This window comes from Colias eurytheme, chromosome 1 (genome assembly GCF_061535395.1).
Source record: "Colias eurytheme isolate Ceu_HAF_F1 chromosome 1, ilColEury1 Martin Lab GWU primary, whole genome shotgun sequence".
Classification (NCBI taxonomy): Eukaryota; Metazoa; Arthropoda; class Insecta; order Lepidoptera; family Pieridae; genus Colias; species Colias eurytheme.
In genome coordinates, this window is record NC_142980.1 from 9,133,149 (window position 1) to 9,150,918 (window position 17,770).

At 37.4% G+C, this 17,770-nt stretch overlaps 1 protein-coding gene across 13 annotated transcripts in view; it reads left to right on the plus strand.

Moving 5' to 3' along the window:
- The window catches only part of trio (trio Rho guanine nucleotide exchange factor), a 110,216-nt gene that overhangs the window by 80,172 nt on the left and 12,274 nt on the right, over window positions 1-17,770 (plus strand). For 7 of the 13 annotated variants that reach the window (XM_090103495.1, XM_090103499.1, XM_090103497.1 and 4 more), the window contains 10 exons: window positions 2,782-2,844; window positions 2,994-3,077; window positions 4,459-4,656; window positions 4,797-4,894; window positions 5,268-5,460; window positions 6,932-7,129; window positions 8,261-8,443; window positions 10,967-11,199; window positions 15,504-15,711; window positions 16,892-17,647. In XM_090103495.1, coding sequence (XP_089959621.1) covers window positions 2,782-2,844; window positions 2,994-3,077; window positions 4,459-4,656; window positions 4,797-4,894; window positions 5,268-5,460; window positions 6,932-7,129; window positions 8,261-8,443; window positions 10,967-11,199; window positions 15,504-15,711; window positions 16,892-17,647 — 2,214 coding nt within the window. Of the gene's footprint in view, window positions 1-2,781; window positions 2,845-2,993; window positions 3,078-4,458; window positions 4,657-4,796; window positions 4,895-5,267; window positions 5,461-6,931; window positions 7,130-8,260; window positions 8,444-10,966; window positions 11,200-15,503; window positions 15,712-16,647; window positions 16,864-16,891; window positions 17,648-17,770 lie in introns of those variants that run through there. The other 6 variants (XM_090103498.1, XM_090103501.1, XM_090103508.1 and 3 more) reach the window with 4 other exon arrangements.

A 17,770-nucleotide genomic window follows, 5' to 3' on the forward strand; every position in this document is an offset into this window, starting at 1 on the left:
ACAATAGTACGCGACAGATCACAACATTACACACCACGATACAAAAATAGTACGCCACGCTACAACACACCGAACGACACCGAACCTCAATATACAACGCTACATTACAGATATAGGGCCGCAAAACATTACATCTTATAACGTAGCGTAACATTGAAAAATGGTCCTTCGAGTCTAACAGAAATCTACCCAAAATAACAGCAGTGTAAACATAAAATCATAATACGTAAAATGTATGCCGTAAATTCTTAGCAACATCGTTGAAAGGCGTCGGCGAATGTTTAAAATTAACTTCATTCACAACAACCGCTATCTATCGCTATGATAGACAATTTTTGGGTCAAGCGTACGATGATGTCATTATGCATTTAATAGATACGTAGAGAACATAATTAAACTTAAAGTGAAGTTATAAAAGCCTTTTAATTAAGTGGCTCTCTATATCAATTAAGACCCAAAATAACCGGTGCCTAAAATAAAATCTATAAATATTCCGCCGTTGATACAAAATGTCGTGTCGGCTGTTCCCATTTACACACCGTATTTCTTTTTTGAACACCGATACGGATGGAACACTAAAGATTTGAACTCTTCAATTTGTCAAAATGTTATTATGATATCGGTTTCGCTGACACCGTTAAGGCGTCGCACTTTACCGATTGGATGTTTTTCGTTTCCAAATCAATACATAAATAATGCATATCTGAATCTAGTCGGTTGTTATAATACACGTAAATGTGACACTTACTATACAATAGGTTCGTAAGCAAAGTGACACTGTGTGAGTACGAGTATAATCTGTATTAAGTTACCGAGAATCGCTTAACGACTTCCAAACAGACGCCGTCAAGTCGTTATGTGCAAGCCATTAACAGAAAGGGGAAACGATTAAAATCATGTGTTATATTTTCTTTATAAACGCTTACGCATTTAAAAAAATAATTTTTCATTTTGAAGTTTTTTGCCCGGGGTGCTTTTATTATAAAGCTTAAATGAAAATCCCAGTCGCATTACCCTTTACAATGAAATTAAAAAGACAACTTGTTGTTGACACATTCACTGTTCGGTTAAATCGATTATAGATTATAGGCTATACCGGGTGGATAATCGATCGGGACTCGTCGTGGTAAAAAAACTACGCATCAGAGCATTTTAAATGTTCCATGATGTTTAAATCTTAGTGTTCATCTCGCTCTTAAAGTCTCAATATCAAACGGACTATTAATAAATGATAGTTGAAGTAATTTACAATGTACTAGAAATAAATGTACAATTATAACTAATAACATTAATAGCGTCCTTATCACCGCGCTCTAGGAATGCCATGAGCTTACGATACTCTGGAGCGGCGGTCGATGACCGTCAGCTGCGAGTAGATAAACAAACTGCTTCGCTGTGCTTTCAGCGAATATTTGCAACAACTCTATAAAAACATACCGACACTCCATCCAATTCATAATTTTTTACACGTTCAATAAATAAACGCAAAAAGATATTTCTCGTTCAGTTTTTAATATCAATACTGTGGGCTTTTAAAAAAGTTCGTTTTTTCTGGGTGTTCGTTAACGCAGTATGTGAATAGGTATTTTCACCTTGTGTATTTCCTCGGTGCGGAGCGCAACTCAATTTGTCCGGTAGAAGGGGACCGCACTGATTGCCAATCACCGAACGCTCCGTATCGTTTCATGTGTTGTTTGTATGAAACTCCCAATGATGACGTCATAACAATTTTTACAAGCCCTTTATTTATTCATACCAATTTACATGAAAATAACACGATAATTTATCTGAGGTATTTACGGGAAATTTTTGTCCGTATCTGAACATTACTATTAAGTAAGACTACGACGATCGACCTTATGTAATTTTTTCGCCGAGTTCCGTTTTCACATATTTATCGCAATTATCGTTCAGACTTCGGACTTAATTAAGCGAGATAAAGCCGGCGATTTTAATGAGCGTTGCCATAACCAAAGAAGAGCTTTAGACGCCATGTAATGGATACATGTTCACTTTATTACATCACTGGCCCTTTATGTATAAATGAATAGCTCACGTCGGCCTTCCCCGCGTTATCGAATTAACGTGAATATGTGATGCAGTTGTGAATATATGAATATGTGAAACCTACTACAAGGGAGTGGAATTGTCAAACAGATAATCGTGTTTAAGCCTCAAACTGAATTTCATTTTCTAAATTTTTTCGCTATTAACTTGGAATTCAAAAGCGGTAAATTTATGCTTTAAACTTTTATTTATGATTCACAAAGTTAAAGCACATGTAGTAAATATGATAAATGTTTATAAAAATAGAATTATTCATTTAATAAGTGATATGTATTGAAGCAATTTCTTGAAATAATTCGCTCATCGATAGCCCTGACCTTCGTAACGCATCGCTCTCTCCTTCCAATAAAATTCCAATCGAGTGCGCTATACGATAATGGTATGTGTACCTTGAAATGCATTCGTCGTTGGTTTTAAACTTAAATGCTAAACTGAATTAAAAAAAGAGCGTATGTGCCGAGCAGAGGTGTCAGAAGTGAAACTTCATTAGCATAATTCAAAGATACCATAATTGTCGCCTTACTCCATGATATATCGGTATTGCATCATGGCTTGACGTGACCTTGAAATTTTACTCTCAACGCGCCTTAAGAAGTTTCACTTCAGAATTTTAGTAGATACTAGTACTCGTTATATTAAGGAATCATCGGAAAAAATGATTAAGATTCACCATGTTTGGAGCTAGGTAAATGTAACGGTCTGTGTGTCCTGCAGAACCCGCCGGTGCTGCAGCAGCCGCCCACGCCCGCGGCGGCCACGGCGGCGCCCACCACGCGCGTGAGTACCACATGCTTCACCCTTTCCCCACGTCCCTAACATTCTATACCATATCCAATGATTAACTTTCGAGCTCCGTGTCTAACTTGTAACTAACCGAGGTGCGCGTAGGTGCTTCACACTAAGGGTGATGTTGGTGACATTTTCAGAACTCGTTGGCAATGGACGCGCTGGAAACTAACGGTGGTCCCGCGGATATCGCCGAGATAGAACAAATTGTCAAGGAAAAAATGGTTCGAATCACATCAAAGCATGTAGTGTGCATGATTTTTTGTCAGTTTTGTTTTCACTCTTTGTTTTCGTCCTTCTAATTAATATTGTGAATTTTGCATTCGTTTTTACGGTGACGCTTCTTTATGTGTTATTTTTAACAGTGCTAATTCTCTAGTACAAAAAACTTTGTCAAAGAGAATGCATACATTTTTTAAAAGTCTACGCTCACGTTTCACTGCATAAATTTAATATTACTAAAAGCACTCGGTTGAATTCTTTAATTAAAAGAATGTCCGCACGGTCTTGTTTGAGAATTGACTTAAAAATGTATGTGCAGAAACAATAATTAATCTAACGAGGTATAAAAGATATGAGTGGATATATTCATTCTAGATAGCGAACAAAGAGTGAAAATGAGTCTAGCAAGTGTGTGTTTCATAGATGACTTTGTGGTTTTAAAATTGAATTTGGCGCAAACCTTTGTTGAGCCTGTTATTACGTTCGGCGTGTATTATAAATTATTTGGGCTCTCATCGTCGGAATAATAAATGTCTCATCAGCTTGTGATTGCAATGTGTTCAGTTAATACATGTTTGTGCTATTTGCTTTGCACATTTGATGCATTTATGTATAATGTAATATGCATTATACGAAAAATGTAAGCCCATTTAAATATATTCAATATTTTAAGACGTCTGTGTCGCTTCGCTTGAACAGTTCGCTTTAAGTGCTTCTCTACTTATGCATGCATTATATTTAAGTTGTGTTTTTTATTACATATTCATAATATTGCTAGTTTAAATCGTAATAGTTTGAAATAACGCAAAACTGGTAAAATATGTTAAATAAATATTACTTATTTTTTTTACAAAAATTGTTATCACCGTATGGAACTAAAACAAATACTCGTCACATTTATTAACTTTAATTTAAATACTCTGTATATTTGGCGATAACATAAATACAGAATTTACATTTTTTACCTTTGTACAATTTTAATAACCTTATCATGAATTCACTGTACCGATAACATCGCGACTGACTGAAAACGGAAACTTATCGTGATTAAAAAACTCACAAAGACCCAGTTTAATTGTGAATGTCGCAACTGGTTCGGTAACATCGGGCTTAATTTCCCGAGAGTGAGCCTAAAACTTCATTTACCAGAATAAAAACAATAAACATTACCTTGCCTCATAATTTTACGGCTTAACGGTGCGCCTTTGTGTGAAAAAGCTTGGTATAAAATATTAAATCGGGTGCTTTCTGTGTTCGTATGCGTCCCTGCCTGCCACGGAAAGTAATAATGTGTGTGAATTAGATAGTTGAACGTATATACTTGGCAGTTATATCGACTCGGTGACTTGAGAGCGTTGGTGAAATATTTGTATGTATAAATAGGAACAGCACGGTGGAGCGGCTACCACTTCAGGCCGCTCGGAAGGCGATGAAGAGCCGAGTTCCGCAACGCCGGGCGGCGAGAGCAGCGAGAGCACTCTGAAGAAGCGGGAATACGTTCTTCGAGAGCTGTACGAAACCGAAGAGGTTTACGTCTCCGATCTCAGACACGTCTGCGAGGGATATATGAAGCACATGATGGTACGTATTATTATATTGGAGTGTTTGTGAAATTTATGTGTTTATTTAGCAATTATTTTTCTTTTTATAAAAAATATAATAATTTGTAAACTTTGAACGCTACCAGTATTTGAAGATCTCTGACCACAACTTTTGTACAGGATCCCAACGCTGACCCACCCATCCCAGAAGGTCTTCGCGATCGTCGATTACGCATGATCTTTGGCAATATCGAGGCTATTTACGAATGGCATCGCGAGTAAGTAGCTGGCAACAATTTGCTAAATAGTCATTAGTGCAAAACTATTATAACGATATTTCATCGGAATTCGGTGTTATTTCGAGGTACTTATACATAATAAACGTTGTGGAAGATAACCTGGCAACCGGTGGCCATAGAGACGTCGACGATCTCATTATTGATACAAGTTTACGTTACGTAGTTTAACGAGCACGTTCGCTGATATATAGACGCACTTATGTCACCTGCGATACCATATTAATTGCTCGCGTGCTTAAACGCCGTGCGATTGTTTTATTTTATTTTTTGTGCTATTTTTTATTATTGGCGTTCGCTGGCGAATGATGTGGTTTAAACGGGATCGTATGTGACGAACTAATAATATGTGCAGTAAGTTCCTCCGTGAGCTGGAGGGATGTATCGAGTCCCCGGAGTTGTTGGGGCCGCTGTTCCGCCGGTTCTTGGAGAAGAAGATGTTCCTGTATGAAGCTTATTGCCGCAACAAGCCGGTGTCTGAGTACATCGTGTCGGAACACGAACATTACTTCCAGGAGCTTAGGCACAAACTGGGACACAAATTGCAGGTACGTGTATTGCGGTATCGCCGGCATGCCTAATTACTTGACCACACTGTTTCATTTTGCGTGCGTATACTTTGTTTTACTGTATACCTACATGAAATTGTTAGCGTTTCATCAGACAATCTACAGGGATAAACTACTACTATCTGAGCTATTATTTAAAATACATTAGGTAGGCTTATTTGAATACTTAATTTATTGGAATTATACATTGTCTCGTTTGAAAAGCCACCCCGTACCGGCACTTAATTTGATATAGAAGTGCGAAGATTAACATGAATATGATTTACGCGTGCGAGCTCAATTTGCATCAAGTTAAAGCGTGAACAGTTAACGTGTATAATATACCCCACGGTTGACTAGTCGACTGATAAATCTGACAACACGCCGTGTATGGCGCAGAACATACGCTTTCGCGCGCTTCAATTAATATTTATGATGAGTTGCACAACAAATCCGAATTGTTTATTCTTAATGGCCATGTACGATGGAGTTTTTTTGTGAAAGTACCTACCCGGCTTATTAAACGCGTCGGTGATAAAAGTATTTTTTGATATCTCTGAAACTGGTTAAAATGGAAATAACGGATTTAAAACTAAACTTCTACATTTCATAAAAATAATATGAATCTTATATATAAAAATGAATCACAAAATGTGTTTGTAAGCGCATAACTCGAGAACGGCTGAACCGATTTCGATATTTCTTTTTTTTTATTATATTCCTTGAAGTACGAGGATGGTTCTTATGTAGAGAAAACGTAAATATTATGTACCACGGGCGAAGCCGGGGCGGACCGCTAGTATACTATAATATTATATCCGGTGGTACTGGAAATCCGTGAGGGAGACCTTTGTCCAGTAGTGGAAGTTCCACGGCTAAAACGGCGATGTACATAATATATCTCCCTACATAATACGTACCAACAAATAGATTATATAAAAAAAATAATCGTACATTTCGAGACTTCATTTTTTATTAAAAAGTTGATCTTATATTCTATTGCAATGACAAACTTTCGCAATAAAGTTGTTCGCACAGCAAATAGATTTATTATTGTTCATATTGTACACAAACAATATGGCCAATAATAAACCCGTCGTTCACAACTAAATAAATAAAAGTGTATTTCCGTATGAATGATATTTTATTTACTCGACTCCGTGATGTCGAGTGAGCAAATTGCCGATACTTGTAGGATGCGCCTTTTGAAATCTACTGAATATCTGACGGCAATAAAATATTGCATCTACATTTTCCGTTTTAAATTTAGTCTGGCGCAACGTTGTTATTTTTAAAATTACAGGTTTACAAATTGAATTTTATTCGTAATATTGAATTATAGACAGTAGCAAATAAATATTATTTTCACTTTTTAAAAATATTTCGCTGTAACAGTTCGATCATGCTTTTAGCAGTTTTGGTGTTAGTTAATCAACGTGAGTACATTAAATGGAACTCGGACGCGTTTCAGCTCGGCGATCTGCTGATCAAGCCGATCCAGCGCATACAGAAGTACCACCTGCTGGTGAAGAAGATCCTCAGCTACTCGGAGGTGGCCAACGAGCCGCCCAACGTGATCGACTCGCTGCGTGACGCCGTGCAGTGCACCTCCATCATACCCAAGAACGCCAATGACATGATGGACGTGGGCCGCCTGCAAGGTTTTACGGTAAGCATTCTTCAATCATTCAAAGCAAATTGCCGCTCAAACAACCGCCAGCAAATAGATTTCACAAAGGTAAGCCGCCCGAGCTTGTAATTCTCCGAGGTGGTAATTCTCGACTGCAATTTTCCACGAGAGCCCGGAAAACGTTTCTCCCCATTATTATAGTTGCTTCATTAAAGCACTGCATCGTGGTAATGGAGTTATGTTCGATGCCGTCACTTTAATGATAGTGTATGCTCGCGGTCTACATACGGGGTTATTATGACGTATTTCCGAACATAATTTTCCTTTTGTGCGCCACATTTGTAGATATAACATTGTTGTTTGCGAATTGTTATTGAATTTGACGCTACCGCAACTGTGATTAACTGGTGTATGTAATTATGCAGCGAATGCTCTGGAGTGGAATTTCATAATGAGCTTAATCAAATGTTATTGATTTTGATTGGATAGATACAGTTAATATTAGCACTAATAGATATCCGCTATCAATTTGACTATAATTATTCCGATGCCTTTCACATTTACAAAATGTCAAATTAAATTATTCAGCTACGCTTTGACATCATAATTAATGAATAAATTTATCAACAATATAACCTTTTTAAATTAATTAGGGAATCTAGTGTCCAAGTTGCTTTAGTTATCTTTTATGTTTGTCTTGTGTTTTAAATTTGACTTAAAATTGCTGCAGCGAATTCCTATTTTATTTTAACTTTTCTGTTGAGTGTTTAATTTGTACTCTTTTTGAACTGCACTTTAAGTGACACGTCAACTTTTTTCTCAAAGTTGCTTAAAGTTTGTTCTTAAAGCTTGCGATTTATTTATATTTTAGTACTAAGTTCTTTTGGCTTGCGATATTTTAAATGCATAGCGAATCTTTCTATAATAATTTATTATATGCAAATCATGTATTTCAATACTTATGATCCGATTTAAAACGGGATGACGTTATTGTTGAACATCAACTTTATTCAACATACAGATAATGTTTTATTTCGAAAATAAAAGGAGCCGTCCCCTTTTCTTTGTTTTCTTTAAGATCTCTAGAAAAGAATATCCCTTTCTTTACTAGAGGTACCTTTATGTATGTATGTGTAACTAAGCAGATGTACTAGTGGCACCGTTCCGCAGGGCAACATAGCGGCGCAGGGCAAGCTGCTGTTCCAGGAGCCGCTGATCGTGTCGGAGGGCTCGAGCGACAAGGGCAAGGAGCTGCACGTGTTCCTCTTCCAGCAGTGCATGATATTCACCGAGCCGGTCGGCAAGCGCACGCAGTTTACGAGCCCCACATATCACTATAAGGCGCACGTGCAGGTGATTAGCTGTGTGTGCGTGTGTGTGTGTGAGAGAGAGACGTGTTCTAAATTTAAATAAGACTAGCTTTTCGCGTTATCAAAGAAAACCCTCATAGTTCCCGTTCTCCGGTCGGCAAGCGCACGCAGTTCACCAGCCCCACCTATCACTATAAGGCGCACGTGCAGGTGATTAGCCATGTGTGCGTGTGTGTGTGTGTGTGTGAGAGAGAGAGACGTTCTAAATTTAAATAAGACTAGCTTTTCGCGTTTTCAAAGAAAAAACCGCATAGTTCGCGTTCCCGTGGGATTTCCGGGATAAAACCTATCCTATGTGTTAATCCAAGTTACCCTCTATATGTGAGCCTTTCATTGTAATCGGTTCAGTAGTGTTTGCGTGAAAGAGTAAAAAACATACACACACACATCCATCCTAACAAACTTTCGCATTTATAATATGTATGTATTAGTATAATTAGTAGGATGGTAGGACAGTATGATTGAGTTTTTTGATTGGTTAAAAGTGCACTTACGTAGGTACTAAGTACTTTAAACCGTACGGGTGATGGGAAAGTCTAGTTCGGTTTTGATTGCTTTTAAGTACGCTTACGTAGGTATGATTACCACCCTTCATTTATTTATTATGTATTATAAATGTGAGATAGTATTTGTTTGTTTCACTTCGCAATAGAGAGATACATAATATATATTTTTGTGACTAGAGATAATAAGGAGGCTAGAGAGAGCCCATAGGTAATTACCGCAGTGAAATTCTCTCATGGGAATTTCCTTTGATTACGTGCGGAGCCGCTGCTGGTAAGCTAGTTATTATATAAATATAAAAAATTAAAAGTTACACTTTTAACGTTTCTTTTGAATGTGAGCAAGTTGTAAACTTTATCTTTTATGTCTATTTGCTGGTCATACAATCAACTCAGAATAGCCACAACTTTAACGACTTACCTACTGATTTAAAATCATAAGAAATGTCAATGTGTAGATAAATAACGTTAAAGTATATAATATATCACCCAGTACTGAGAAAATATATAAGAAACGCGTTTCTGCGTTTAGTTTCACCGATTTCACGTAAGGGCAAATGGTGTTTGGCCATTTATGTGCTGACGGGCATTTATAAAACTTGTCACTTTCTGATTATTTCCCCGATAACGTTTGAAAATGGCTATTACATACTAGTGTGTAGAATCTGGTTCGTATGTATATGGATAGAATTATAACGTTAAAATATGTTGTTGATTTCGATCACAGCTTGTTATAATTTTTTTTGTTTTTAATATTCTTACATTTGTTCGTTCTTCTACATGTGTTCGTTACGAAATGTTATGTTTAAATAAAAAAAAAACATTATTGAAGCACATAAAATTATCTCTACAAAAATACCTTTGTATTTGTAGGAATAAGATCTAGTCATCTGTAAACTTACGTGCAACAAACTTTTTTAAAGGGCATTCCTACGTTCTCATGAGCGATCTAATTCAAACGAAATTATAGAAATGCAGAATTTTCTACATAATGTTGTGATATAAGAATCTTAAGCCATATCACATTGCAGATTTTATTCATTTTTTACGCCCTTTTTTATCATAATTATTACAAAACTTCAATTTCAGTGTTTTACCATTATACATCACAATGATACTGAGCTTTATGAGTAAACGCGTAAAGATCTAAATTTTGTTTAGCATTGAATTAAATATATATTATAGAACAGAATTCGATCATGAGTTGGGATTAGAACACGCATTGCCTAGTGGTGATGAAAAAAAAAATTCAAACACGAAACACGTTCAGAAACTAGCAAAGAAATTGAAACTCTGTTTCTACGAAGTTTTTGTCATAAACTCGTTTGCTTTTAAAACTAAAAGTAACGCTACTCTTACATACCCTTGCAACGATTTATTTTTATTATAATATATGCAAATTTTTATAATGTTTTATGAATATTCATTTTTCAAAAACTATCACCGATTCGGAAGATTATTTCAACAAAGAATAATCGGCGACGCTCTCTTGTAATATTAGAAATGTTGCGTCAGTATGTATCGTGTCTTGGGTCGACATGTGGTCAGACCAAGAAGCTTATATATCTAATACACTGGAGATTTCAGTATGAACATTAACTTGTAACTAGAAAATATGACCTTGAACTTGGCAAGTTAGGTGTGAAAGGGATAAAATAAAAATGTGTGCGTGTACTAGTGTACACACGTAAGAAGTGAAATTTCTTTATGACCTTATTTTTCAAAAAATAATTTACTATATGCAACTTGACAGAAATACGTCGAATCACGCGTGGTAGGGATAAGAACAAGATGGCGCGTAACGAAAAAATGTTACACTAATTTTTTTTCCAACCCCGATAAAAAAGTTTCACTTCAAAAACATACAGGCGTCATTCAAGGTCATATTTTCTTGTTACAAGTTAATGTTCATACTGAAATGTCCAGTGTACTTATTAGATATAAGCTTGTTGGGTCAGACGGATAGGCCGACAGCAAGACGGCGTAGTAAGCAAGCCGCACAGTTGCAGGTGAACAAGATGCGGCTGGAGCACGAGGAGGGCAGCGGCGCGTTCGTGGTGCACTCGGTGAGCGGCAAGGAGCGGCCACGCTCGTTCGTGTGCCGCGCGCCCGAGGCCCGCCGCCACCACTGGATCTCGACGCTCTCCAGCATCCTCGAGTCGCAGCTCATCTTCGGCTTCCGCCTCGAGAACCCGAGCGCGTTCATGAACGACGAGCCCGCCGCACAGCCCGCCGCGTAAGTGCGCGCTTACTCCTATATCCCCCCCCTCCCCCCTCACCTCACGCCTTCGTAGGGACGTGCAACGCGCCACTCGACTAGTCTGAGCGAGTTTCTAACGAACGACGGTAAATTATACTTGTAATTTAACACCGAATTAATTTGTATTTGGTACAAAATCGTCTGTATAAAACACGTTTTACTAAAATTTTTACTCGGATTAGCATAGGAGAAACTATATGCACAAAACACGGTGCAAACACTTCAGCTAGACTAGATGATTGGCGCGATGTATTACTATCTAACTTACTAGTGTAGCTTTCACTGTAGTGGCGCGGAAACACGTTGATATGGCATTCCGCTTTTCATTTGTTGATGAATTTGGAACGTGGATTTATGTTTCGTTTCCTTTGGTTCTAGCTTAGTTTAATTTTAAAGGTCGTATGCTGTATTTATAGCAACTCTTAACTATTAATAATACTTAAATTTCCGTTTCTCTTGTCACCTCTTCTTAACTCTGTTCTTTCTTTCAAACTAATCTCTTTATACAACCTTTAAAATTTCCTAACATTTAGGCTTTATATTTGTCTTCACTTTAGACTGAATTTTTGCTTAGGCAATTCGGAATATAACTATCGATTGGATGTATATTATTTTAAATAAATTGTATTCTTAAATATCGATAAGGAAACGTCGGATAAGGCACAAAGTTTTAGCATGTATTAAAATTATAATAAGGTTTAGTACGCCTCTAGTCACCGTCGAACGTAGATTAAGTTTTTATTTGTATTTCATATGTATAAGTGTATGCATAGTATTAAGTTCATTTTGTAATTATTTAATCACCATTTCCTCTAACAGTGTTATTCTAAAATGCATGGTTATATTTATTTACACTTACTGTTTGTAGTTCGAATCATGTCTACTTTATATTTATAAAGCTTTGTTTTAACTGTGAAGGAATGTGCATGTAATCCAAATATTTTACTATGTAAGTATCTTTAATTTTATAATGGTCATAACCATCATTTTATTATTCAACATTTTATGACTCTTGAACATATATTATAAATATTTTAGCGGTTCTGTATTTTATATAATGTTTCAACGAAAATAAATACCAAAATTATACAAGCATGAATTCAATGTTACATTGAATGTTTTTATTTAACCCTGGCCAAATTTTATTGATATAATTTCGTTTTTATTAAAAATTATTCTGCAATGACAGCACTCGCAAGAGGAGAAATATTAATAAATCCTTATATTTCCTTATATAATATAATAGATACATACCTTTTGCTATAAGTGAATGTTCAATAATATATTTTATACAATTATTGTAATTTTGCATGCATTTAACTTGATGTAATATAAAACTTTGAGGAGGCATGATATAAGTAGATAGTGTAAAAATTACTAAATATTTAAGTCTTATATTCACAGCATTATAAGTTATGTATTTGTAATTGTTCCATTTACAAAGTACCAGAAATCCATTCTGAATTAGCACTTTCATTCAATTCTTTTTCTTTCAATATGAAAATTGTGCTTTATTACTGATAATAAAATGGATATCGATTAATTAGCTATTATTATATTTTTTATAGCCCGAAAATGTAAGGAGCGTGAACCCATCTAGACGTTCCTGAACGAACCTTGAAACGGAATCGCAATAGAATACTGCCATTATGTTATCAAATATAATAATTTTGTTCAATTAGTACCCGTAGGGGTAAGAGCTATATATGGAATTGATCTAGTATTATAGTTTAGATAAAGCGATCCACGTATAGTGGCCGACATCGATATCATCATTTTAGCTGATTGCTAGGAAACATTCATACGCTCTCCGATATTGCATATTATATTGTAATTGTTATTCTGGTCCAAATAAAGTGATTGTTGCGACGGTATTAGTTTATAAGTTTTGTGTGATGTTATGTGATATATACGATTGTGTTCCGCGGTTTGAATTACGATGGACTGTGTCAGTGCGCTCATTACTAGTTTCAATCTCAATGCTGTTAATCTTCACTTTAAATAGATATTGTTATATTACATGTCTAATTTAGCTTTATGAGAGCAATATGCAAATCAATAAAGTCATCTAAATAGTTTTGATTCCCCTAAGGAGAAAATTAACGATACTTCACTCCGTTAAATGTAGTAATCTTCTGCAGAGCGATATCTACATCGCATTATTACACCTCATTTGTGTGTAAACTAATTGAAGCAAAGCTTAATTTACCTTATTTACAGTAATATATACCTACAATATTATAATCTATAAAACAATATAATTCAATAAGGCACATAGAAAGCGAGTAAAATTTATCAAAACAATAGTTTTCATTGACTAAATATCTTCATCTAAGTGAGCAATGAGCATCCCTGTTTAGCTTTTACTAACCTTTACTTTACCATAGTGAGCATTAACGGCAGCATTTGAAATAATGAATTATTATTAATCCAATGAAGTTTGTAATTGATATATACATATCGAATGATATTTATAAACTTAGTATGTAAGTCGTTTACGGATATACGATGCGCTGATCGTGGTGTTGACATGTAACTTGCACGTAATTGATACTCGATTCCATTAGTATGCGTTTAGATAGTTCACACGCATGTAGCTGTTAGAAATATACAACTTACTACCATCGTTCTCTTTAGATATAATAATAGAATTGACCACGCTTCGAAAACCAGCCGCGTAAGACTGGGATTTACTATAGAGTAATTTGCATTTGTTTATCGATTGCTGTCCCCGCGTCGTAATCAAATTTTGTAACGTCCATTTAAAAACGAATTTAAATAATTGATTCAGGCTGTTGTTTTCCAAGATCGGGGCCAAATTGCTTTACAATCTTCTTTTGAAATTAATATTGAATTTCACATTGACGTATTCGTTATGTTTCAAGCAATCGTGTGATTAGTACCTATTTTATTTGCTCTGTTAAGAAACAAATTGGTTGTATTTATTAACATGTATTTGTCTATCAAAACTAGCTATAGTCTGTTTATTCTATAACTTTCAAACGAAACGCATAATATGTAATTTAGCTAAATATTATATTAAATACTCTAGTATATTTATCCTACTCAATAGTATTTCGCTGCTGCTACTTTCGACGGAAGAGATGCAGTTTGGGTAAAGCTAAATGTATAGAATATATTTTTGTGTAAGGAATTAGGTACCAGTATTGTTTGTTTCCAAAGTAAAATCAAGCACAGTGTGCATTAGCAATGTGTAAATCTGGTCTTATTAAGAGTTAAAACGTTGTCTTCCATCTGGTGAAGGAAAGTTTTTATACAAAATATAAGAGAAATGGCATTCAAACACGTAAGCTAACGACTTTCCAGTGTCATAGGTATTAAAGTTAGGAGCAGCGAAGTGACGCTATCGGTACTCGGTAGTGACATTCGCTAAGGTTTTGTGACTTGCTGCGAACACATGGTGTTGTGTAACTTTTGTAAGATATAGCTATGTGATAAAATTGAAACTGTTATTGGATGGAATGGAATGGAATGTAAAAAGTAAAGCTGCGTCTTCTGTATGTCCTCTATAACCTCTTAATATTATTTACTCTATCCTGTAACATTCGTTATATTTATTAGTATATAAATTGCACGAGCTATCGATACTAGTGGATATTATATTGTATTTGTCTAAAAACTAATTCTTGTAACACTAATGGTATCTATAATTTTGGACCTTAGTCTGTATATATTTTATCGATTCTTAATTTGTATATATATCTAGCGCTAACTTCTATAAATCACTGTAATAGTAACAATGAATATTTTACATGACTAACCAATAAATGTGAATAAAATATTGCTTATGGTTTTATGCTTTTAGTCCCGCATGCTTTTTTTTCAAGTTTTGTTGGTTTTGATTTGTTTATTTTTGTTTATGGGGCCAGCTTAGAGCTAACACACGATACAAATGCTAAGCCATAGTAAGAATTGCTCGCAAATTAAATCCTATATTTATGCAAACTCATATTTTAATGCAAGAGCAGAAAATATAAAGGCATTACTCGATATAATCACAGTTCTTATCAGTCGAGTCGTAGAGTGAAATAGTTTTTATTCAAACTGATTTTCTATTGGACAGAGCGAATTGAATTTGTCAAAATAAACATAACTTCAAACCTGAATAATATAATTATAATTAGTTTTTTAATAGTTACAAACGTGCACACGTTAGCCGATCGGGCAACGTTCAAAAGCGTATCGAGAGCATAGAGCATAGAGGAGCGAGCTGGCCACTTTTGTTTTTGTTTGGTTAACCCGTCCTCTCCCGGCCCTAGTGATTGTTGGTGGGGGCTCCGCAAGACGGAGAGCGTGCCGCCGTCGCTGGGCGAGCGGCTGGTGGGCGAGGGGGGGCGCACGCAGCGGCCGCACGCCAAGGCCAACACCATCAACCTGCCCACCGGCGCGCGCGACGACCACAAGAAGGCCTCGCCCAGCTCGCCCACCGCGCCCGCCGCCAGCCCCACCTCGCCGCCGCACGCCAACGTGAGTACACACACGAATTACATACACTGTACTACCCTACAGGCCCTTGCCTATGGCTTGTCTCATATGAACCACCAGGTGACGTATATAGGACGATATAAGAGCATTAAATAATAAGATTCAGCACTATGCCGTCACCTGTAAGCTGTCCAACTGCGGTGGAATGGATTAGAAGCTGTATTAATACAGTATGAAATTGATGTCGTACAGAATGAAGTTACTAAATTCCCTGGAAATTGTTAGAAAATCAAAAGTAATAAAAAAATACCGATTTTGTGGTGCACCATTTATTACTGCACTACGCGCTTTGTTATAAATTCTTCTATCGATGATAAAAATGGTGTACAAAATAAATGTACTCTACCTGCACTTTTGAATTCTCATCTGCACTCAGTAGGACAGCTAAAACGTGACGACATAGTGCGGAATCTTGTTATTTTATGCTCTTATATCGTCCTATATACGTCACCTGGTGGTTCATATGACTCATCTATTTTTGGCATGGGCCGGTAGTCTATATACTCTAATCAGACACTTAATTATTGATCAAATTACAAGGCATATTGGACAGTTAAGTTGGATCTATTTTAGAAAGATCACTAAGTAATTTTAATCATAATTATTGGAGTATTTATGTATAATGAATGCACAAAATATTGTAAAAAGTTGTTCAAATACACATGGGATATTTGTTAATTAAAATCACAAGTATTACTGGTCGCACCTGTTTAATGATATAAGCAATATATTTATTGCGCTTGAACTAGCACTAAATATTATGTTATTTCAACTGGGCTTCTTATGCATTTATTTCGTAATCTGCTTTATCTAAAACTGTAACCTTCATATGCCAATATTTATCTTAATTGCAAGCATATTATCACTTCTTCTCTGTTGCATGTTCTTTAACGCTTTTCTTTATTTCTTTTGTTGTAGGTATGATATACACGGGAATGCATTTTTAACATAGACTGTGATAGCGGATCGATAAGACGACTGCGATATGTGTTAAGTGTTAAATGCCGCCAAAACGTTAAATTAAGCTATATCTATTTATTGCATTAGTATAAAAAGTATCTAGCGAGCGGGAGACGTCGGGGAATACGAGAAAACGGTGAGCTTGCATGAAACGCTTGAAGTCGGCCAGCGGACGGGGATGATATCGGTGTGTGTGTGGCAGGGCTTGTCGAAGCGGGCGTGGGGGCTGAAGCTGCGGCGCGGCGGCGGCGGCGAGCCCAGCGAGGGCGTCGTCACTGAGCTGCGGCCGCCCGAGCTGCTGGAGCCGGCCAGCGACGTGACGGTGGTGCCCGGCGCGTCCGCCGTGCTGTCGTGCCGCGCCAACGCCACGCGCGCCACCGCCTCCTGGCGCAAGACGGCGCCCGAGACGCGCGCGCTGCGCCACGGCGGCCGCTTCGCCATCACGCTCGCGCCCGACGGGCTCGCCTCGCTCACCATCCACGCGTGCCGCGCCTCCGACGCCGGCGTCTACTGCTGCCTCGTGGGCAACGAGCTGGGCGGCGTGCAGACCTCCGCGAGGCTCACCGTGGGCTCCGGGGGCACGCCCGGCATACCCGCGGTCCGGGCGCACCCTGGCGGTGGCCTAGTTGTGCATTGGGACGAGCCGGAGGCGGCTCATCTAGATTACTGTCGCGTCGGAGAAGGAGAGTGGAGACGTGCCACGGAGACTCCGGCTGCGGCGAATACCTTAGCGTTAGAAGAATTACCCGCCGGCCAATACAGCTTTCGATTGATTTGTGCGCGGAGTGGAGCGGCCGGTTCCGCATCAGAACCTGCAGCCTGCGGGGGCGGTGGAGGCTGGCAGCGGGAACAGTTCTCTCGACGATATTCTATCGAAGAAGAGATCGGAAGAGGCAGGACCGCGCGGGTACTCGCAGCCCGCGATACCGGCACAGGACAACGTGTCGCTTTAAAACAGGTTAGTCTGCTGTATTTTTATATTATCTTAATAATATGTTTATTATAAACCTTATCATAAATAATTTTTCTGAAATTGTCGTTACATTGCTTAAAAAACTAAAGACTTTGTTATTCTAATATA